The following is a 21,142-nucleotide window of genomic DNA, read 5'->3' on the forward strand; positions in this document are numbered from 1 at the left end:
ATGAAGCTGGGAATGTAATATAAGGCAAAAAACTGATCATATGGTGTGAAACAGACAGGGAGGACTTCCCGGATACGGTGTTTTGAATAAAATACATACGTTGTGTGTGTGTGTGTGTGTGTGTGTGTTGGGGGAGGGTCAGAGAGGTAGCGGGGTAGTGGTGGTGCAGTTACAAAACGGTAACTTGGATAATTACTCGTTCATGTACGTCTTCTTCACTAGATTATGGGAGCCAGTTTTATCCATCTTTGTATTATCAGTGCCTAACCCAGGGCTTGGGGTTTGGCATACAGTAGGTGTTCGATAGACGCGTGCAGAATAAGTGAACAGAGGACGAGCTGAACGGTCTATCAGTTTCGCTGCAGCACAGCTCAGGAAAAGCTCCGGAAACTCGGAGACTGAGCTCCCGAAGCATGACCGCAAAGCAAGTACCTGCCGTCTGCGAGCAGGAGCCAACGCGCCTGCGCACTAGTCCCTTCTTTGCGGGGACAGTGTGCCGGCAATCTCATTCACGCATGCGTATTGTATTCTTCCCGCCTCCTACAAGATGGCGGAGGCCAAGTAGCTAGGGGGCGGGGTGAGGCCGCCGGAAACCGGGCCGCTGCTGGGGGGAGCTGCGGGCGAAGGCCCGGGGGCAGCAGGCCGAGGCTGGCGCGATGCTGTTCCCGGGAAGCGCTGTAGGCTGCCGGTGAAGAAGGTGAGGCACGGAGTTGCCTTCCCGGGCCCCCAGCGCCTCCTATGCACACCAACGTGGGCTCAGGTCCGGTCGCCGCTTTGCCCGCTTCTTTTCCACCCTCGGCTCTCGGCTCCTGGAGCTCCGGCGGCGGCAGGGGCTGTGTCCCGCAGGAGACGAAACGCCCAAGCAGCGCCAGTGCCTCTAGCCGCGGGGTAAACGTCTGGCAGGTGAGTGAGGCTGCAAGCATTGGGTCTCCTCGCCCAGCAGGCGTTCTCGGCTTTGCCCTGTCGCTGCTCTGGACCCCAGTCGTGCTCGGCCCGACTCCGCGACTCACTTGTCTCCATGTCCCACCCCCTCCCCACCCTGCGTCCTCTTTCAGGCCTCCAGTTGCCCCCCTGGCTTTGCAAGCCTTCCATTCTCACACGGTGGTGGGGGTCGCTACGCTCTCCGCACCTTTCCTGGCTCCTGATGAAGCTTCACCCCTGCAAGTCCCGGTTCGTGGTCGATGGGTGGGTCATCCGCCCCTCCTATTTTAGTCGCCTCTCGCTCTTCCTTGTTTTTACTCTCGTTTCCTTTAAAAGTTATTCACTCTTGTCACTGCATTGTACACATAAAAATGGTTGGCCAATGTTTTATTATATTTTACTGCAATAAAATCTTTAAAGTTATTAACTCTCTGCCTGGAAAGATTACCAGATAGTCTGGTTTACAGTTACAGAGTTACAAAGAAAGGGCTTATCCACAGGTGAGTGAATTTCCTTCCCCTTGATAGGGGAATCAAGTCCCCAGGAGCCTGGGATGGTTTGGCAGAGTTTGACTCCTTGGTCCACGGAATTCCTGCAAAGTAAAGGAGTGGTGCTCTTGATGACAAGTAATCAACCTAAGTTAATTTTTCCTGGCTATAGTAAATCTTTGGTCTCTGAACATTTGATAAGCCGATGTGAGTTTTCTATATCTAGTGAAAATTGGAAAGCATTATGTTCCTTTTTGAAAATAAGGCCTTTTAAATGTAACTAACTTACCATGCAGTGGCACAAGAAGGGATGAGTGATTTATTCTTTTATTCAACGTTAATGTAAATTGCACATTGAAGCTTTAGAATCCTGTATTGTGCAAGCCCTTTGTTTTATTTAGAAAGGACTAAAATGGAGAAAGGCTTTTTACACTCAAAACTTCTGAAATTTCTTGGATTCTCTATTGTTGCTACTGCCTAATAATTCTTATAGTACTTGGTGTTTTCTATAAAATTTAGGCTTGTACCAGTCTCAGTTCTCCCCATCTTTACTACTGGAGTAATCAGAATTACTGATATGAGAGACTGCTCTAAATAATATGCTTTGCCAGAGTTTGTAAGTGCAAACTTTAGGATTGAGGTGGTAGTAGAGGAAGTTGCCATGGCTGAGTCTCCCATCATTTGCTGTATTTGGGTAATGTCAAGATCCCCCAAAGTGTAAAAGTGGGATTGCAAATGGGTGGGCATTTTTTATTAACACTAAATTGAGCAAAACCATTTACTTGAAGCAGTTTTAGATGTTCTGCAAAGTTACTAAGCACAAACTATTCCTGCCCTCCTGGAGTCATGTCCTTACTTATGGGTTGTGATTGCCTTGACAGATTGTTTACTTTTCATTCTGCCTCATGGCACATACTCTTCCCCCTGCCCTTCGGTGTTGACTTTTGAACTCCTAATTAATTTTTTAAACCAAGAGATGTAACTGTTCAGTTTTAAAGGAGGGGGATGATTTATGTTTGATCCATGTATAGGCTAGTTCATTCATCTGTTTATTGCTGACCTTCACTTTTTTATAACTAAGGACTGCATGCTTTTAGAGCTTAAAAAAAAAAAAAAAGTTGTCTCTCAATTCTGTGACTTTGGTCTGAAGGGACAGTAGAGACGTAGAGGCTGATGACCCCTAATAAATGGCTCTCTGCTCCTGGAAATACAGTTTGAAACATTGTGTCAAAAAAACATGTCTGACCAGAAACTGTCCTTAAAACTCTCACTCTTCAAATTTTATAGAACCCGTTTCTCTCTCCTCTTTATGAACCCCCCCTTTGTCTCCCTTTTTCACTCAACCCACTAGCCTACTGCTGATTTCATCTGCTCCCTATGCAACCAGTACCCCATAGTTATCTATTCTTACTAAGCACTTATTGATGCCACTGTCCCTGGGTCATGCAAACAGTTAATGAGCTCAGTTGCTAACCAAAGGTTGGAGGTTCAGGTCCACCAGCTGCTGCCTTGGAAGAAAGTCCAGACAATCTACTCCTGAAAAAATCAGCCATTGAAAACCCTGTGGAGAGCAGTTCTGCTCTGACACACACGTGGTCTCCATGAGTCAGAATCCTTTCTGACAGCAACTGGGTATTGATGCCCTAGAATGCTTCACATTCTGTATACCTACCTTTTTAGTCCCTAAATCTGAATAAGCCTCATCATTAGCTTTGTCAGCTAATGAAATCCTGAGGGATGCAAGAGACAGTTATGTAAGGAGATTGGTTGTTTTGATACCACGAGTTGGTGCCCTCCACTCTGAGTTGGGTCTTTAGTATTGATTGTGTACCTTTTTGTTTCATTTCCTAAAAGGCTTTTATAGCAAATAATCTCTTTCTTTTCTGAGAAAAGTCTCAACTGTCTGGGATATACTCCCTCTAGTTTTCTCTTTCCCATGTTAGTATCATCTCTTTATTTACTCATATTTCAGAGAATAACCAAACCCCTCCACAGGTACCCATGATCATCCTTTGCCCTCCCTCTTTCTCCATAGCTGTCCATTATCACTTCTGGTCCTTCTCTTTCAATATCTCTCTGACTAGCCTGTGTACATGCTTGCATCTTCTCCATGCATCTGAATACAAGCATGGTGTACTGAGCAAGTCAAAAAAAGTCAATTCTGAATCTTGAGCCTACTCTCCCACTGCGTTTTTATTCTTTTCCTTAAAATCTCATTCTTTTATCCCAGGAGCCTGGTATAGTAGCAACAATATTGACTTTTGAGTCAGATAGATCTGGGCGTGTAGTCTGTTAAAACCAAATTACTACTCAGTGTCTATTTTGTATCTGTAAAATAGGATGTTATACTTAATATCCTATTTCAGTAACATCCCTTTTACATATACAAAATAACTCCAAAACAAACCAGTTACACTTGAGTTGATTCCAACTCCTGGCAGCCCCATGTGTGTCAGAGTAGAATTGTACTCCATAGGGTTTTCAATGGCTAATTTTTCAGAAGTTTATTGCCAGAACATTTTTTTTTTTGGAAGTGCCCTTGGGTGCACTCAGACCTGCCATTTGCACCACCCAGGGAGTCCTTATACTTACCTGTCAGGGTGATAATTAACACACATTAAGTGTCCATCCAAATATTTGCTACATTATAGGGTTCATAGTAAATACAAGCTTTCCTCATCTTTGCACTGAGACTTCCTTTACTATTTTGCCCCTGAAATTGTTACTTTAAAAGTCACCTCTATCTTCCTGATTACTAAGTCCACTGGCCTTTACTTTGTCATCCTTGGCTTCCTTAGGCCTTTTGTGGAATATACTCTCCTTTTGTTTCTTTTACGTTGTACTTCTTGATTCTCCTACTTTTCTGAAAGTTTCTTCACCGTTTCCTGCACTGCCTTGGCTTTGTTCTTCCTCTTAAACATACCTGTTGTCTATATCGATTAGGATACAAACTGGATTTAAAAACAAGGAATGTAGTGGCCATGTAAATTGGCAAGTGTGTAGGTAGAATTGGCTTAAAGAGTGGCTTGTTCAGAGGTTTATGTCATCAGGATCAAGGTTCCATTTTTCTGCTGTCTCTCAACTTTGTCCTTACTGTTTTGGGCTTCATTCAGCTCAGACTGGCTTCCCATGACTACCAGCAATGTTCAGGCTATAGCCTTCCCCATTTACTTTTCCCAAAATTCCTAAGCTTTACCGATTGGACAGATATAAAAGATCATCCTGTCAAACCTGTAACAGTATTTTTATCAAGAGCAATTAGTCTAAATGGCCTGTCTAGTAGGAAACATCCCGTCTAAAATGAGGGCTGTAACACAATGAGGTAAGGGTGGTGGTTGAATGGATCCTGGGGAGATACCTACTGTAGTCAAAGTTCTATGTGCTTTTCGCTGTGTTCTCTTAGTGATTTTATCCTTTTTAAAATGATTTAAGTCATCATTTCTGTGTTAATGTTTCATAATTCTGTAATTCAACTTCCCAGTTCCATTGTTTGCTGTTTATCTTAGCTGTACACCCATAAGCTTAACTCATACAAATGGAATCAATTTTATCTCTGTCTACTTAGTATACCTACATGTACAGATGTGTATGTGTGTTCCTCCCTCTCTGGAACAACCTTTAGCTAACAACCTTTCTTTGAACCACCTAGTCATGAAATCTTACAGTCATCTTGGTTCTTCTCCCATTTTCAATCAGTTGCTAGGCCTTGAATACATCTTTTATCAGTTAGACCCCAAGTTTCATGATACCCAAGTAACAGTGCTTTGAACAATATTTCACATAAGAAGCCCAGAGTTAGAGGATTCCATGGTTAGTCAGTTTAGCTGCACAGCGATGTCATCAAGCTTCTCCCTTTATGCTTGCAAATGGCTCTTTCTGCTCTAGGCATCGCATTCTCAAACAGCTGCCAAGGTCAAGAGCAAGTTTGGCCTCTCATCTCCTGATTAGGGAGGAAAACCTTTCCCGGGAGCACCGTATCAGATGTCCATCCCGGCATACCCATGCCCTAGTTGCAAAGGGGCTGGGAAAATCAACATCTGGCATTTCAGTCTAGGAAGAAAATAACGTTGAATGGCTAAAGGGAAGGTAACCAACAATGTCAATGACATGTTGTTAGGTGCCACAAGTCGATTCCAACTCATAGAGACCCTGTGCACAAAAGAACGATACTCTGCCTGGTCCTGCGCCATCCTCACAATCATTGCTATGCTTGGGGCCCATTTTTACAGCCATTGTGTCAGTCCATCTTGTTGAGGATCTTCCTCTTTTTCACCGACCCTCTATTTTACAAAGTGTGATGTCCTTCTTCAAGGACTGATCCTCCTGACAACATGTTCAAAGTATGTAAGACGTAGTCTCACCATCCTTGCTTCTAAGGAGCATACTGATTGTACTTCTTCCAAGACAGATTTGTTCATTTTGTCAGAGACGTACCTCTATAATATTATATGGAGAACTAAGTTTAAATAAATAAGACTTTTTAGATAGTAGTAGCAAACTTAAAGCACTGCTAACCCCAAGAGTTGGTGTAAGCTATACATAGGATTTTGGCCAAACATTTAGATAGTTGTAGATGACTGGTTAAAAATGGATTATTATACAAAAATTATTACATAAATTATCATTATGTAAAATTATTTCAGTGGTGTATCCCAGTTCTTTTAAGGTTGATGTTAAGTATATTTAAGCACACCTGGTGAAGCCACTGTGAAAAATAGGTATATATAACAGTTATTATGAAGTAGATTTGTGGTTCACCTTGGAGGTGGGAGGCATTTCTAAATACATGGAGGCATTTCTGGTTGTTACAGTGACAGTGAGGTTCTCCTGACAATGGACAGAGGCCAGGTGTGCTAAGCATCCTATAATGCCTGGGACAGTACCACAAAACAAAGATTTATCCCTTCAAAAATGCCATTAGTACCCCTATATACTGAAGTAGGTATATGTTTTGTCTTTTTGAGAGACTTCACTGAGATTCACCTGTATTACATTGCAAGTGACAGAAAACCAAATTTAACCTGGCTTAATAAAGGAAATGATTAGATCTTATAGTTGAACTTCAGCAAAGGCTTCATCCAGCAGGTCACATGAAATCAAGGAGTTCTCTGAATTTCTCTGTGATTCATTCTGCCCTGTCATTCCCGTTGTTTTGGCATCATTCTCAGGCTAGCTTATCTCATGGTAGCAAATTACTGCAGCACTTTCAGACTTAATAACCTCATTTCACAAGTAGAGTAGAGGATGTCTTTAGTATATGATTTTGCAAATATTTGTTGCGTACAGGCAGTCCCCGGTTACAGACCTCCAGTTAACGTACAACTTGTCTGGCTATGTACAACCCATAGTTAGGAACTAGCCCACACCCTCCCCCTAAGCCGATCAGGGAAAACACTTGGAGAAAGCCAGAAAGGCAAGAGGGTCACAGTGTTCAGGATGCTATAGCCTTTCTCTCTGTGGCCCCTGGCGGTTGACAAGTCCAGAGCGAAAGGCTCCTCACTATTGGGTGTGTAGGCGGCCGCCAAGTCCCCGGTGTGCTGGTTGGCCAAGCCCGCCATGCAGTGCAGAGCAGCGGTGAGCCTCCAGCGCAAGCTCCGGGGGCGGCTGGTGCTTCTGGCTTTCCGCTCGCTGTTGGGGGCAGCGCTTGGTGCACCACCAGCCGCCAGTGGCCGCCTGAGGACCCTGTGCGGCGCCTGCGCACGCAGGAGAGGCGCACCGTCATGGGAGCCTGAGGCCGAACACCCTGCCCTGCAGGTGGTGGCAGAGTAGAAGTGGGTTCCATAAGGTTTTCAGTGGCTGCTATTTCAGAAGGAGATCACCAGGCCTTTCTTCCGAGACCCTTTTGAGTGGACTTGAACCTCCAACCATTTAGTTAACATCTGAGTGCATTAATTGTTGGCACCACCCAGGGACTCCATACATTATTTAGCTTGACTTAATTATCTCTGTGTTTTTAGTGTCTGGAATATTGTCTGCTAAATGTATAACAGTAATTGTGTATGGAAAGAATTAGTAAATGATTCTGTACCTAACACTGGGAGGGACATTCTGGGGAGGGGCAGAGAAATAAGAAGGCCTCATTCTTTCAGCAGATGTTATTGAACCCTGAATTATGTATATTCTCTACCACCAGAGCATATATGTGATGCCTTTTGTGATTAATAGAGTATGAACTCATTTGCAAGCCTTTCTGAATCTAGTAGTGTTTTTGTTATGTATTTTCTCACTGGACAAAACTAACAGCAATTGCCATCATTCATTCATTCAGCAAGTATTTTTGAGAATCTAGTATATGTAGATAGTGTGGCTACAGTGGTGACCAAAACAGTCTCTACTTTTTTTGAATTTAAATTTTAGTGGGGGAGACAGTCAGTTAACATTGTACAAATACAGACACCTACAAATAATATCAGTTAGTATGTATGCTTTGAAGTGAAACAGAATAGATTCAGGGGATAACAGGAATGTTACTTTAGGTAGGTTAGTAAGGGAAAGGTTTTTTGAGAAGGTCTTTGTTAAGGATTAAATTGTTTCCTCCCAAAATATGTGTTGAAATCCTAACACATGGTATCACCATGAGTCAGGGGCTAACTCACAGGCAGCTCACAACAACATATAATCCTGTCTGGAAATAGGGTTTTCTTTGTTATGTTAATTAGATCATACTCGAGTAGGGTGGATTCTAAATCTAATTATTTCTGAGTTATAGAAAGAGCAGATTAGACACAGACACATGCACACATGGGGGAATGCAGATGCCATGTGATGATGGCCAAGGAACCAAGAAATACCCAGGGATACTGACAAGGGATTGACATGGCTGAGACCCTGATTTGGACTTTTAACCTCCAGGACTGTGATTGGCATTTCTCAAGCTGAAAGAATTGGAGAGAAAAGTCAAGCGCCTAGAGTTGCATTATTGAAGGATTCAGTGGGCAAAAAATTGAGTGACTTTGGAAGCATTAAAAGATGGAAGAAATACACAAAATCGCTGTACCAAAAAGAATTGGCTGACATCCATTTCAGGAGGTAGTATATGATCAAGAACTGCTATTAATGAAAGACGAAATTCAGGGTATACTGAATTTGATGAAAAACAAGGCTTCAGGAATTCCAACCGAGATGCTTCAACAAATGAATGCAATGCTGGAAGCTCTTCCTTGTCTATGTCAATTAGTTTGGAAGACAGAGATCCACATTTTGTGCCCATTCCAAAGAAAGGTGATAAAACGGAATGTGAAAGTTATCAAACAGTATCATTAATATCACGTGCTAACAAAATGTTGCTAAAGATAATTCAAAAGCAACTGCCGCTGTACAGGAACTACCAGAAGTTAAAGCTGGATTCAGAAGAGGTTGTTGAACAAAGGATATCATTCCTGATGTCAGATGGCTCTTGACTGAAAGCAGAGAATACCAGAAAGATGTTTGTTGCCGTTGAGTCAGTTCCAACTTGTGGTGACCTCATGTGTGCAGAATGGAACTGCTCCGTGGAGCTTTCAAGACTGTGACCTTGAAGAAGCAGATGGTGAGACCTGTCTTCAGAGGTGCCTCTGGGTGGGTTCCAACTGCCAACCTTTCGGCTAGTACCCATTACTCCTTGCCATTGAGTTGATTCCAATTCATAGCAACCCTATAATGGGACAGAATAGAACTGCCCCATAGGGTTTCCAAGGCTGTAAATCTTTATGGAAGCAGACTGCCAATCTTTTCTCCTATGGAGCAAGTGGCTGGTGGGTTCAAACCGCACACCTTTTGGTAAGCAGCCAAGTGCTTTAACCACTGCACCCCCAGGGCTCCTTTATTCTTTTTAAACATTGACTTTGTTCAGTATTTGCCCTCCTGTCCTTTTGGGACCCCAGTTTAGGATGTTGGGCCTTATTCTTTTTTTTTTTTTAATTGTGCTTTAAGTGAAAGTTTATAGCTCAAGTTAGTTTCTCAAACGTTTATACACATTTGTTCTGTGACCCTAGTTGCTCTCCCTATAATGTGACAGCACACTTCTCCCTTCCACCCCAGATTTCCTGTATGTTGGACCTTATTCTCTTACCCTCTTTTCTTTCCTTTTGTCCCTCTAAGATAGTTTCTTCTGACCTGTCTTCAGAACTCACATTTTCATCGGCTATTTCTAGTCTGTTGCTAGCTCATCTGTAAGCTCTTAATTTAGGTTATTTTATTTTTTAGTATTAGAATTTTTATTTGGTTCTTTTTCACATCTACCACGCCACTTTTAGTGTTTTCTGTTTCAAGTGAAAATGTTTAACCTTGACATTTATCCCCTTGAATGTAGTAAACATAGTTATTTTTCAGTCCACGTCTGATAATTGTAATGTTGTGAAGTCTCTGCGGGCCTGATTCTGTTGTCTGTTGTAGAAATAATTTGAAGTGTAAGATGAAGTTAATTTTTCTCTAGAGAAGATTTTTGTTTGCAATTGCTGAGTGCCTAGGGCACTAGCAGATTGAGACGATCTTAACCTAATTTCTCCTCTAAGTTTTCTGGGCCACCTAGATGATTTGAAGCTGGACTCAGTCCACAGTTTCCTCCTAGTTCCTTCTAATTCCTAGGATATACCTCTTTGGAGTCTCAGCCCAAAGCCAAAGGTGTTTTTACTAGGATACTCACCGTTTTGGGTCCTGGACTCTGACTTTTGTCCCCCAGTTCAGCAAGGCAGGCAACAGATAACTAAAAGTTCAGCTTCTTAAATGCTGGTTCTTTGTTTTCAAGCTCCAAAAAAGCAAAAGCTGAGGTCACCTTTCTGGGTTCCTGACTTCTGGTGAATTTGAGATCATTATTAATTTCTCAGTATGTTCATAGTTATTTGATGCTTATAATAAGATTTTAATATTCTGTGTAGATTTTTTAATTGTCTTCAGAAGAATACTGGTCTGAATTGTCTAGGCTGCTATTTGCACAAGTGGAAATCTAAATATTTCTTTGACTAACTTGCTCAAGGCCAAACCCAAACCAAACCCATTGTTATTGAGTGGATTCTGTCTCATAGTGACCCTAAAGGACAGAGTGGAACTGCTGCACAGGGTTTTCAAGGAGTGGCTGGTGGATTTGAACTGCCAACCTTGTGGTTAGCAGCTGAACAATTAACTACTGTGCCAACTTGTTCAAGTAGGCCCTGACATTTTCACATTAGCCGTTCTTTTGTGTTAAGCCCCTTTTATGGTAAAATGAAATACTTGGGAAAGGTAAACATTAAACTTTGGTTGCCTTTTAATACTTTGTTGTTGTTGTTAGGTGCCATTGAGTTGGTTCTGACTCGTGGTGACCCTAAGTACCACAGAATGAAACATTGCCAGGTCTTGCGCCATCCTTACAGTTCTTACACTTGAACCATTGTTGCAGCCACTGTGTCAGTCCATCTAGTTGAAGGTCTTCCTCTTTTCCCATGACCCTGTACCAAGCAAGATGTCCTTCTCCAGGGACTGATACCTCCTGATAAGATGTCCAAAAGTATGTAAGACACGGTCTCACCATCCTTGCTTCCAAGGAGCATTCTGGTTGTACTTCTTCCTAGACAGATTTGTTCATTCTTTTGGCAGTCCCTGGTATATTCAGTATTCTTCACCAACACCACAATTCAAAGGCGTCAGTTCTTCAGTCTTCCTTACTCATATTCCAGCTTTCACATGCATATGATGTGATTGAAAATACAACACTTGCGTTAGGTGCACCCTAGTCTTCAAGGTGATGTCTTTGCTTTTCTACACTTAAAGAGGTCCTTTGCAGCAGATTTGCCCAAGGCAGTGCGTCTTTTGATTGCTTCCATGGATGTTGATTGTGGATCCAAGTAAAATGAAATCCTTGACAACTTCAGTCTTTTCCCCGTTTATCACGATGTTGCTCATTGGTCCAGTTGTGAGGATTTTTGTTTTCTTTGTGTTGAGGTGTAATCCATCCCGAAGGCGGTGGTCTTTGATCTTCATCAGTAAGTGCTTCAAGTCCTCTTCACTTTAAGCAGGCAAGGTTGTGTCATCTGCATAATGCAGGTTGTTAATGAGTCTTTCTCCAATCCTGATGCCCTGTTCTTCTTCACATAGTCCAGTTTCTTGTATTATTTGTTCAGCGTACAGATTGAATAGGTATGATGAAAGGATTAGTTCTTATTACTTTGCAAAACTCCAAGGGAAGGGGGCAGGTGATATTTTGACTGGAGATGTCAGCACAACTTGTAATATTTGGTTAGTGCATTGGGATAGAAATTGTCCTTCCTGTAAGCAAAGAGAACGGGAACATTTTTGAAGTGGGAGAGAGAGCGCACCAAGCCAAGAAGTGCGAACAAATTCATCCTTTAGTGTTTGTTGGAAGTGGTGTTGGGGGTTCATTCCCAGTAATACTGTGGCAAGTCTCTTAAATTATGTACCATGTAGATTTTGTGATTAAAAAATTTTTTTTTGTATACCTCAGAGAAAGAATCTGATCTTTTGGCTCTTTTACCTATATCTATATAAAATAATATATGTATAATTTGCATTTGAATTCTGAGACTAAATCTCTTAAATATAGAGGTCAAACACAGATTAGAAATCCTACTAGGCAAACCAAACTACAGCCTTTACATAAATTGACATTCTTCTGCAGTGGAGGAGGGGTGTTGAAACTTTAAATTAGTATATTCTTATTTTAGAGACATTTGACTTGACGATAGTTACAGCTGTTAGCATAAAGTGCCATCCATAACTTTTTTGGGTAAATTAATGCATCAACAAAATACAACACCAGTTCTCTTGAAAGGAAACTTAGAATTCTTATATTTGTTTCTTTTTTTTTTTTCTGCTCAAAGAAAACACTAAAATTGCAGATTATTATTAAATTATAGTTCCTTCACTTTCCTGCTAGCTTAAATCTTTGTTTTAGGCTTGCTCATTTGGCTTTAAAAGACTTAAGGATAAGCTGAATGGTGAAATGAGGTGAACCTAGAATTTTAGAACTGGGAGAGACTGTAGATATCATTAAGTCTTGCATGTGCACCTCCATCCTGCCCAGCCTCCATTTTAAACATGTGAAAACAGAGCCCCAGGGAATGTGACTTGGACCAAAATTCAGAACTCTCCCTCTTTGTAGTTTCTTGAGGTTCATTTCAGCTGTGATAATATTAGCTATACTGGGTAGCTAAGATAATGATTTGGCAGTAATTATTAAGATCTGGTAAAATATTAATGCATCTTGATTATTCATATATTCATTATAAATACAATTAACTTTATACTTCCTAAATTAAATTCACGAGTCTAGTGTTTGATTTCTGTCTTTGATTAAATTCATATGTGAATCAATCTCAGCATTTAATCTCAGCATTTGTCGGTATCAATGCTGTTCCTGAGTTGGGCTCTCTATATACTTTCTGAAGATTTTTACTTCAGTAATAGCTGTAAAGCAGCTCAGCAATGGATGAATGATAGTATTCTACTGTGATAACATTTAGCATATTTAGTCAGTATGCTTATTATTTCTTGCTTCCAAAAAGTTGCACTGCTTGACTCACAACTTTAACACACATTTTCCCTATTGTATTCTTCCATGTTCATTAGAACTTGATTTTAGTACCTCTTTTCAGTTAGGCCTGTGACATTCTGCTGTTCTCATTCTAGTCATTATTTCATCTGTCATTGTTGTCATAGTTTCATTTCAGAGACTCTTTGATATCTTTAATATTTCAGTGGCATTTCTTAGGTGGTTCCTTAGTCCTGACATAAAAGTTTTTTCCTTTTGCCTTCTCTAACAAATATCAGTTTACATATTAACAGCACTTGAAGCAGATACAAGCTATCAGTTATGAAAACACAGGTTGGGAAAAATGTCACACTGGCAAAATCAATAAATTTACTTTATTGTGTATATTTGGTCGAACCAAAGTAAACACTCACATACAGTCTAACAAATTATTGAGTTTGGTCTCAGTTGAAACTAAGTTTTGAATTTTGAGAGAAATCCAGTGCTTACTCAAAAACCAAACATAAAATGAGGGAAAAGTCAGTTGTATCATACCAATGAAATGTATTATGTCAGCTTTAAAATCTAGTTATTGCTTCACTTTCAGAGGATTTACATGCTGTCTTTTGGAACTACATATTGGTAAGATTTTTTTTTACAGCTTAATGTTTTATGATGAGTTGCCACATGTGATTTTTCCCATTGATCTATAGTGGACTAATGAGATTCTTATTTAAGGTAGAATTAGGTCTTTGACAGAAGGTTTGCATCTCAAATCAGACGACAGCCTGCTAATTAAATATTTTTATTAGGACCTTGAAGACTGAATTTGAACCATAAAAAGTTTCTTAACAAAACATTAAATGTAAGGAATTGTAAAGAATACCTGAATGGGAAAGGCTTCCTTTTCATCTTCTTTAGCCAGTGTTTTGGTATACCACTTTATATGTGTGAAAAAGTAAATTCTTGCATTTGATTGTTGTTTATTTTACCTCAGATTCATCTGTTTTACTGAGTTGCCAATTAAAATCTTTTATTTGATTTTTAGTTGGCTCTTATTGAATTGCTGCAGGCCCTCTGCAAACCTAGTAGTGGAGGCTTCTGGTTTTATTACTTATGTTACCTGTAAAACCAGTTGACTTCGACTCATGGTGACCCCATGTGTATCAGTAGAACTGTGCTCCATAGGGTTTTCAATGGCTGATTTTTCAGAAGTAGATCACTAGACCTTTCTTCTGGGTGCCTCTGGGTGGACTCAGACCTCCAACCTTTCAGTCAGTAGCCGAGCACGTTACCTGTTTGCACAACCCAGGGACTCCGTACGTTAACTATAGTCATCATTTAGTTAGGGTATTTTGCATGACTTTTTTCATATCTAGCACACATATCCTTAATATGTTTGTCCAGTTTAGACAGTTTTTATTGATAATAAGGACCAACCGCTGGTATAGCAAGAAATCTCAGTTAAAGATATACTCAGTTTTTAAAATCAGAAATAGTTGACTTTGGTTCAGTAGAAAGAGGAACATGGATTCAAGGCCTTTGCTCTTGTATGTCTACGACATGCTAATTTTAATCGTGTTTAAAAATTATTTTCTGAACTGATGGAGGGAGCAACTATTTCAGACTACTTTTCTAAAACTAATATATATGTATGTGTGCATATATATAATCAATGTAATCATATTCTGCTATTACGTTACTAAAGTCAGATTGTTTCTTGTCATATCATCTTGGTTGTTTTCCAGAGTTGTACACTTGCTTTTGGCCTTGGACTTAAATGTAGCCACTAATAAGATACTGAGATAATGTCTTATTTGGTAGGCTAGAAAAAGTAATAAGCATGGTTTTTCTTTCTTTCTTTTTTTTTTAATTGTGCTTTAGGTGAAAGTTTACAAAGCAAATTAGCTTCCCATTGAGTAGTTAGTACATGAAGTATTTCATGACCATGGCTACAAGCATGGCTCTGGATTAATACTAAAGTTGTTAAAGACCTCTCCCATCTTAAACATAAAAAATGGAGCTTTGTCAAGAGAACAGACGTAAAAATATTAATTCTTTGAGCAAATATATTCATGTAGTACACACTTCAAAAAATCTAGGAGAGCATGTATGAAATAAAAATAAATCTCCTGTCCCTGTCCCTCAGCCACCCACATCCCCTCCCTAGAGGCAGTCATTGTTACTAGTTTCTTTTCTATCCTTTCAAACTACAGTACACAGAAACCCAAAATTTCACGAACATTACTGTGGATGTTCTTTAGGTGAGCGAAAGTATGTATTATTATGGTAGTCTTATTTGTGCTTTTATCAAAGATTAGCATTCAGGAACATGACATACTTAAGAGTTTTAAATCATAGTAACTGTCATTCAAGCTCGAGAACAATTTTTTATTTCAAAAACTATAAAGCAGATAATAAAAGAGAATAACTAGCTTTCTATTTAAATCGGACCAGCTGATATTTCAGTATAGAAATCCCACTGGCTTGGGGTTTAACAGAAGTGGTCCCATGATTAAGGATAATTTGGAAAAATCTGAATAGGGTAGCTCATTTACTAGCCACACAGCAGATGGTTATGTGACATTTCCATTGTGGATGACCAGAGTATGGCGAGAGAATCTGGATAATTTTGCTTGGTTGCTGCTACGTTAGCAACTTTTATAGTGTCTCTTGAGCAGGCTGTTAGATATACTAGTCACTCCTAATCCGGTTTCTATTCTCTGTCGTCCAGTTCAGAACTCAAATACTGCGTTGCACTGAAATTTTCTTAGAATATTTCTACTTTAATTTAGCTCTTTCATTGTTTATAATGGCTTTAAGTAATAACAAAAGTAATGATAGTGATCAGAGTGTGCAAAGAAAGCCTGTAACCTTGATACCCCAGAAATCAAAAATAGCAAAGTGACTCGAACCACATTGAAAACCAAAAAGATATGACTACGCATGCACTCCATTTGAAAACCTTTTAAATGCTCTGAAGTGGCGAACTTTGAAATTGCCTAAACTGACTCAAATAGGTGCTGTATTATATAAATGCTAGGTGGTTAAATGTTGCAAAGAAAAGCTGGGAACAGGGCTTATGTTTTAAGGTATGCTGGCAAATCAAATATATGTAGGGATCAAGTTGAGAATGTACATGAGCAAAGTGCACGTAGAAAATGCCACCCTTAGGACTTCTGCTAAAGGAGTTGCCTCTGGAAATTAGACTTTTCTGCAGGCACTTTTAAGGAGATTCTCTGTTGTGCCTGAAGTCACAAAGAGATACATCTGATGGGTAGAGCCGAATTCACATGCCTGTAATCCTACCACCAAGGGAAACTAGAAAAGTCAGTCTCTGGCTTCTTCCAAACATAGGAAGAATATTTCATGATTAGTCTGCTATGCTAAATGTCTCAAGCTATGCGTATTGCATTTATAATAAAAAGAAAACAAACTTTATTGTCACTGTTTACTTAGTAGCACCTTCGCATTTGAAAGTGACAAAGTCTTCTCCCTCTAGCACCAAAATCTGATTTTGTTATCTATTGCAACATCACAAATTACTCCAAAACTCGGTGGCTTAAGATAACAGGAAACATTTGTTATATTTTGTGAGTAGCTTACCTGGACAGTTCTGATTTGGAGTCTCTCATGAAGGTGCAGTCAAGATGTTCACTAGGGCTACAGTCACCTTAAGACTTTACTGAGGTTAGAGGAACCGCTTTCGAGATCACTTGCTCACTCACATGCCTGTCAAGTTGGTGCTGGTTTTGGCCCCAGGTGGGCTTCTCTGTAGGGTTACTTGAGTGTCCGCACAACATGGTGGCTGCCTCCAGAGTTCAGGAGACAAAGCTGGAAGACGCAATGTCTTTTATGACCTAGCCTCCTACAATATTATTGGTCACACAGGTCAGCTCTATTCAGCATGGGAGGGCATGATAAAAAGATTTGAATACTAGAACTTAAATATCATTGAGCCACATCGCTGTCCCATGGAGTGGGCTGGTGGGTTCAAACCAGTGACCTTTGGTTAGCAGCCAAGCAGTTAACTGCTGCACCACTGTGGCTCCTTCCCATCAAGGTTACAGCCTAGGAAACCCTATGGGGCAGTTCTACTCTGTCATGTAAGGTTAGCAACCATGCTTACCGTACCCTCCAACTCCAGCACCCTCTCACTTAAGTAAGGGTTGAATCAGAATTCTTGTTTTTGATGTTGGTGGTAATCGCAAGGTAAATTTATGCAAAAAGGCCTAAGGCATCCAAAATGCTAAACACCTGTCTATTATTTATGCACTGCTCAGGAAAATGCTTGTTTGGTTGCTAACCTTATTTGCAGTGATTTATTTTCTAATGTTTGAAGTCCGATAAGAATAAAATGTAAATAAACTGGAAATGTCTAAAGATATCAATGTTAGATAATTGTAGTCTACATCCTCTGGCTATAGCACTTTGACAAAATCTGGCTACCTCTGTGTCTGTAAATGTTACTACTTTAGTCTGGTCATTGGATCTGGGTGTCATTCACAAATCTCAGTGGATACAGGATATCTTCCATTCACAAAATAATGAATTCCGACTATAATCTGTAGCAATTTAAGGTGCAGGAATATTCATGCTGCTAAAATAGCGTGAAAGAATAAGGCTGCCACTGTAAGATGAAACAAAGGAATTGCCTATGTACTATGTTTCAGAGTAACCTTTAGAGGATTAAGGATGTGAAACATCTAATTCTGAGGGGAGGTGGGACAAAGAGAATTGTCAATCAGGTGTTCTCTTTAGTATGAAATGTATTCCTTAGGTATCCAAGTGAAATATCAGATAGTTGAATATTCAAAGACGAGGGATAGGATGAGACATAAATTTGAGATTTAGCCTCATATTTGTTGCTGTAGTGTATGGTAGAGTTGATTCCAACTCATAGCAACCTTACGTGACAGAGTAGAACTGCCCCGTAGGGTTTCCTAGGTTGTAATCTTGATGGGAAGGAGCCATGGTGGTACAGCAGTTCAGTGCTTGGCTGCTAACCACAGGTCGGTGGTTTGAACCCGCCAGCCTACTCCATGGGAGAAAGATATGGCAGTCTGCTCCTGTAAAGGTTACAGCCTTGGAAAACCTATAGGGCAGTTCCAGTCTGTCCTATAGTGTCACCATCAGTCAGAATCAACTCAGTGGCAGTGGTTTTAGCTTTAATGCTTTTAATCTTTACAGGAGCAAATTGCCGGGTCTTTTCTCCTGGAGCTGCTGGTGGGTTGTAACCACTGATCTTTTGGTTAGCTGTTGAACTCTTAATCATTGTACCTCCAGGATTCCTTAGCCTCATACAGATGATATTGAAAGCCAAGGAACTAGATGAAATAAACAAAGAGAGGACCCTTCTAGAACAAGCCTTGAAGCACTCCATCTTTTAGAGGCAGAGCTATTAAAGGAAATTAGAGGGAGGAGGAAAACCAGGAGACTGTGTCATGGAAGCAAAAGGAAAAAGCCTCTTTCACCTAGAAGACAGTGATTAGCTTTGTCTGATATTACTAAATAGGTTGTTTAAGATGAGGACAATGGAATTTGGCCTTATGGTGATCTTGACAGTTGAGCTTCAGGGAATTATTTTGGATTAAGGTGGGTCAAAGAGTCAATTAGAAGTGAGAGAGTAGAGACAGAAAATGAAGGACACTAGATCAAGGAGTTTTACTGTGAAAGTAGAGCAGAGAAATGAGGCCATACGTAGTGGGGCATATAAGGCCAAGAGAGGGATTTGTAAAGATGAGTGATATTAGAGGATGGTTGTGTGTTCAGGAGAATGATCCAGTAGAAGAGGAGAAATTCATTTTGCAGGAGAGAGAGGGTCTAACGAAAGGAGAAAACTTCTCAAAAAGATGAGAGTAGTTGGGATCCATTGCACAAGTGCGATATTGACCTTTAGTAGGAGCAGGAATGCTTTTTTCATTTTAATAGGAGAGAGGCAGGTGTGTCGTTTGGTAGAAGTATGAGGAAGTTTCTGACTGATGGCTTCTGTATTCTTAGTGAAGTATGTATTCAATTCCGAGAGGCAGGGGCAGAGGAAATAGGCATGTTAAGGCCTGAGGAGAGGAGAAAGTTATGAAGAAGCTAACTCGTTGGGAAAGCAGACTTTCTAGGAAACATGGCAGTCCCACTAGGCAGTGTTGAATCTCCTTTGATGTTTATAGTCATGAATTTAAAGTGAAACCAGCCAACGCTGTTACCGATTTTCCCCCTCCTACATAATAAGCTGCCCTGGTATAAGCATGCAAAAGTGGAATGGTTCAGTTCAACCAGAGTTGCAGTTTAACACGAAAATACAATAGAGGAAGTGAGGAGTGAGTGGGTTGAGTGTCTGAAAGGTAGTGGTTATTGCTGTTGTCTAAAGAGGAAAATAAAAATGGAAGTAATAAATAATGATGAGAACATTGGACTGGAGAGCTCAACGAGGCAAAAGAATGTTGCATTTGAAGATAGTAAAGTGAACTAGGAGGTATGAATTAGAGACAGGAATACTGGTTATTGAGATTTTAGAGTTGGTGCAGGTAGTTGGAGGTGAAGAGGTTAAGGATCTAAGAAGCCAGAGTGGTAGATGGGTAATCCATAAAGACTTTGTAATGACAGACTAAGAGTGCAGAAGAGCAACATCAAGGTGAAGAAGAGTGATGGGGGAATAACAGGTGCATAGTTGAATAGTGTGTCAAAAGAGCTTGGGTTTTTAAAGAAGTCGGAGAAGTGGTCTGGAAGTAAGTGATAATTGGATGCAAGAACATCCCCCACCACCCCTCCAACATCCCACCATTCCTATCTCTTGGCCCTAAAAATACATGGGATCTGAGAGGGAAAAAAGTCTCCCCTTGCAAGTGGTGTCCTCAGATTTCAAACTAAGGTAAACAGGTGAAGAGGATGTTTATTGGAGAATTTGACGTTATAAGGGAATTTATTAATTAATTCATTGACACATTAGTCTTAAGTGTACTACTTGACTGTGGGTTACATAAATTTCTGTGCTATTATGATAATATGTTAAATGCTATGTCAAAGCTGTTATGGTGAAATTCAGCTTTTCTTTTGTGGCAGAGGGGATTATGAAGAGAATAATATCCAGTAGTTAAAAAATCTGAACATCTGGTATGGTCTCGTAGAAATAACGTTGACTGTACTCAATATGTCCCCACCCCACCCACAAGAGACTGCTTCATTCATATATAGTATATTACAGTGTTAGGAGAGTTTCATCTCTCCTTCTTGCCCTGTAATACGAGTTTCTCTTCTTACCTTACCAGTAGTGTCCCTGCCCTCCTCTTTGCCAGACAAAGTAGGACTTCCTTGCTTTTAAGCTATTGGTAGGGCTCTAGTTTTGTGGGGGGGTCTAGGGAGTAATGGTTAGAAATGAGAAGAGAATTCGGATGAAAAAGAGAGCAGAGTTTCAGGAAGTCAGGAGATAAGGAACTCTCCAGGAAATTAATATTTTAATGACTCCCTATTCCTGGAGACCCTGGTGCAAATGGTTAATGGGCTTTGCTGCTAACCAAAAGGTTGGAGCTTTGAGTATACCCAGAGGCACCTCAGAAGAAATGCCTGGTGATCTGCTTCTGAAAAACCAGCCACTGAAAACCCTGTGGAGCACAGCTCTACTCTGACGGACATGGGGTTGCCATGAATAAGTTGCAGTTGATTTGGAAGGGCAACTGGTTATCCCTAAACACTAAAGCAAGCACAAAATGTTTTTAGAGCTTTATGGGCTTTTATTATCAGTGTGGTGTGTGCTGTCAAGGCGATTCCAAGTCATAGTAACCCTATAAGACAGGGTAGAACTGCCCCATAGAGTTTCCAAGGCTATAATCTTTACAGGAAACCCTGGTGGTGTAGTGGTTAAGTGCTATGGCTGCTGACCAAAGGGTTGGCAGTTTGAATCTGCCAGGCGCTCCTTGGAAACTCTGTGGGGCAGTTCTACTCTGTCCTGTAGGGTTGCTATAAGTCAGAATCGACTCAATGGCACTAGTTTTGGTTTGGTTTTGGTTTTAATCTTTACAGAAGCAGATTGCCACATCTTTCTTCTGTGGAGCTGCTGGTGGGTTTGAATAGCTGAACTTTGGGTTAGCAGTGGAGCACTTACCCACTGTGTAACCAGGGCTGCTTTTATTAGTAGTAAAGATGGAGAAATAAACAAGAAATGAGCAGGCTATCCTATTCTTGTTCTTTTTTAATTTGTGCTTTTTATGGGTGTACTTTTTTCATTCATTCAACAAAGGTTGAATTTCACCTAGATACCTGGCACAGCGCTTCTATAGTTGTGAAATGAAGACAGTGC

At 40.5% G+C, this 21,142-nt stretch overlaps 1 protein-coding gene across 9 annotated transcripts in view; it reads left to right on the plus strand.

Annotated features, from left to right (window-relative positions):
- Positions 1–588: 588 nt before the first annotated feature.
- APC (APC regulator of WNT signaling pathway) overlaps positions 589–21,142 on the plus strand; it is a 159,397-nt gene continuing 138,843 nt past the window's right edge. For 5 of the 9 annotated variants that reach the window (XM_064274918.1, XM_064274938.1, XM_003405008.4 and 2 more), the window contains exon 1: positions 790–903. Coding sequence is in view for 3 of the 9 variants with exons in the window: in XM_064274955.1 (XP_064131025.1) it covers positions 739–903 (165 nt within the window). In the remaining 6 variants the exon portion in view is untranslated. Of the gene's footprint in view, positions 904–8,293; positions 8,938–21,142 lie in introns of those variants that run through there. The other 4 variants (XM_064274955.1, XM_064274965.1, XM_064274974.1 and 1 more) reach the window with 2 other exon arrangements.

This window comes from Loxodonta africana, chromosome 2 (genome assembly GCF_030014295.1).
Source record: "Loxodonta africana isolate mLoxAfr1 chromosome 2, mLoxAfr1.hap2, whole genome shotgun sequence".
Lineage (NCBI taxonomy): Eukaryota > Metazoa > Chordata > Mammalia > Proboscidea > Elephantidae > Loxodonta > Loxodonta africana.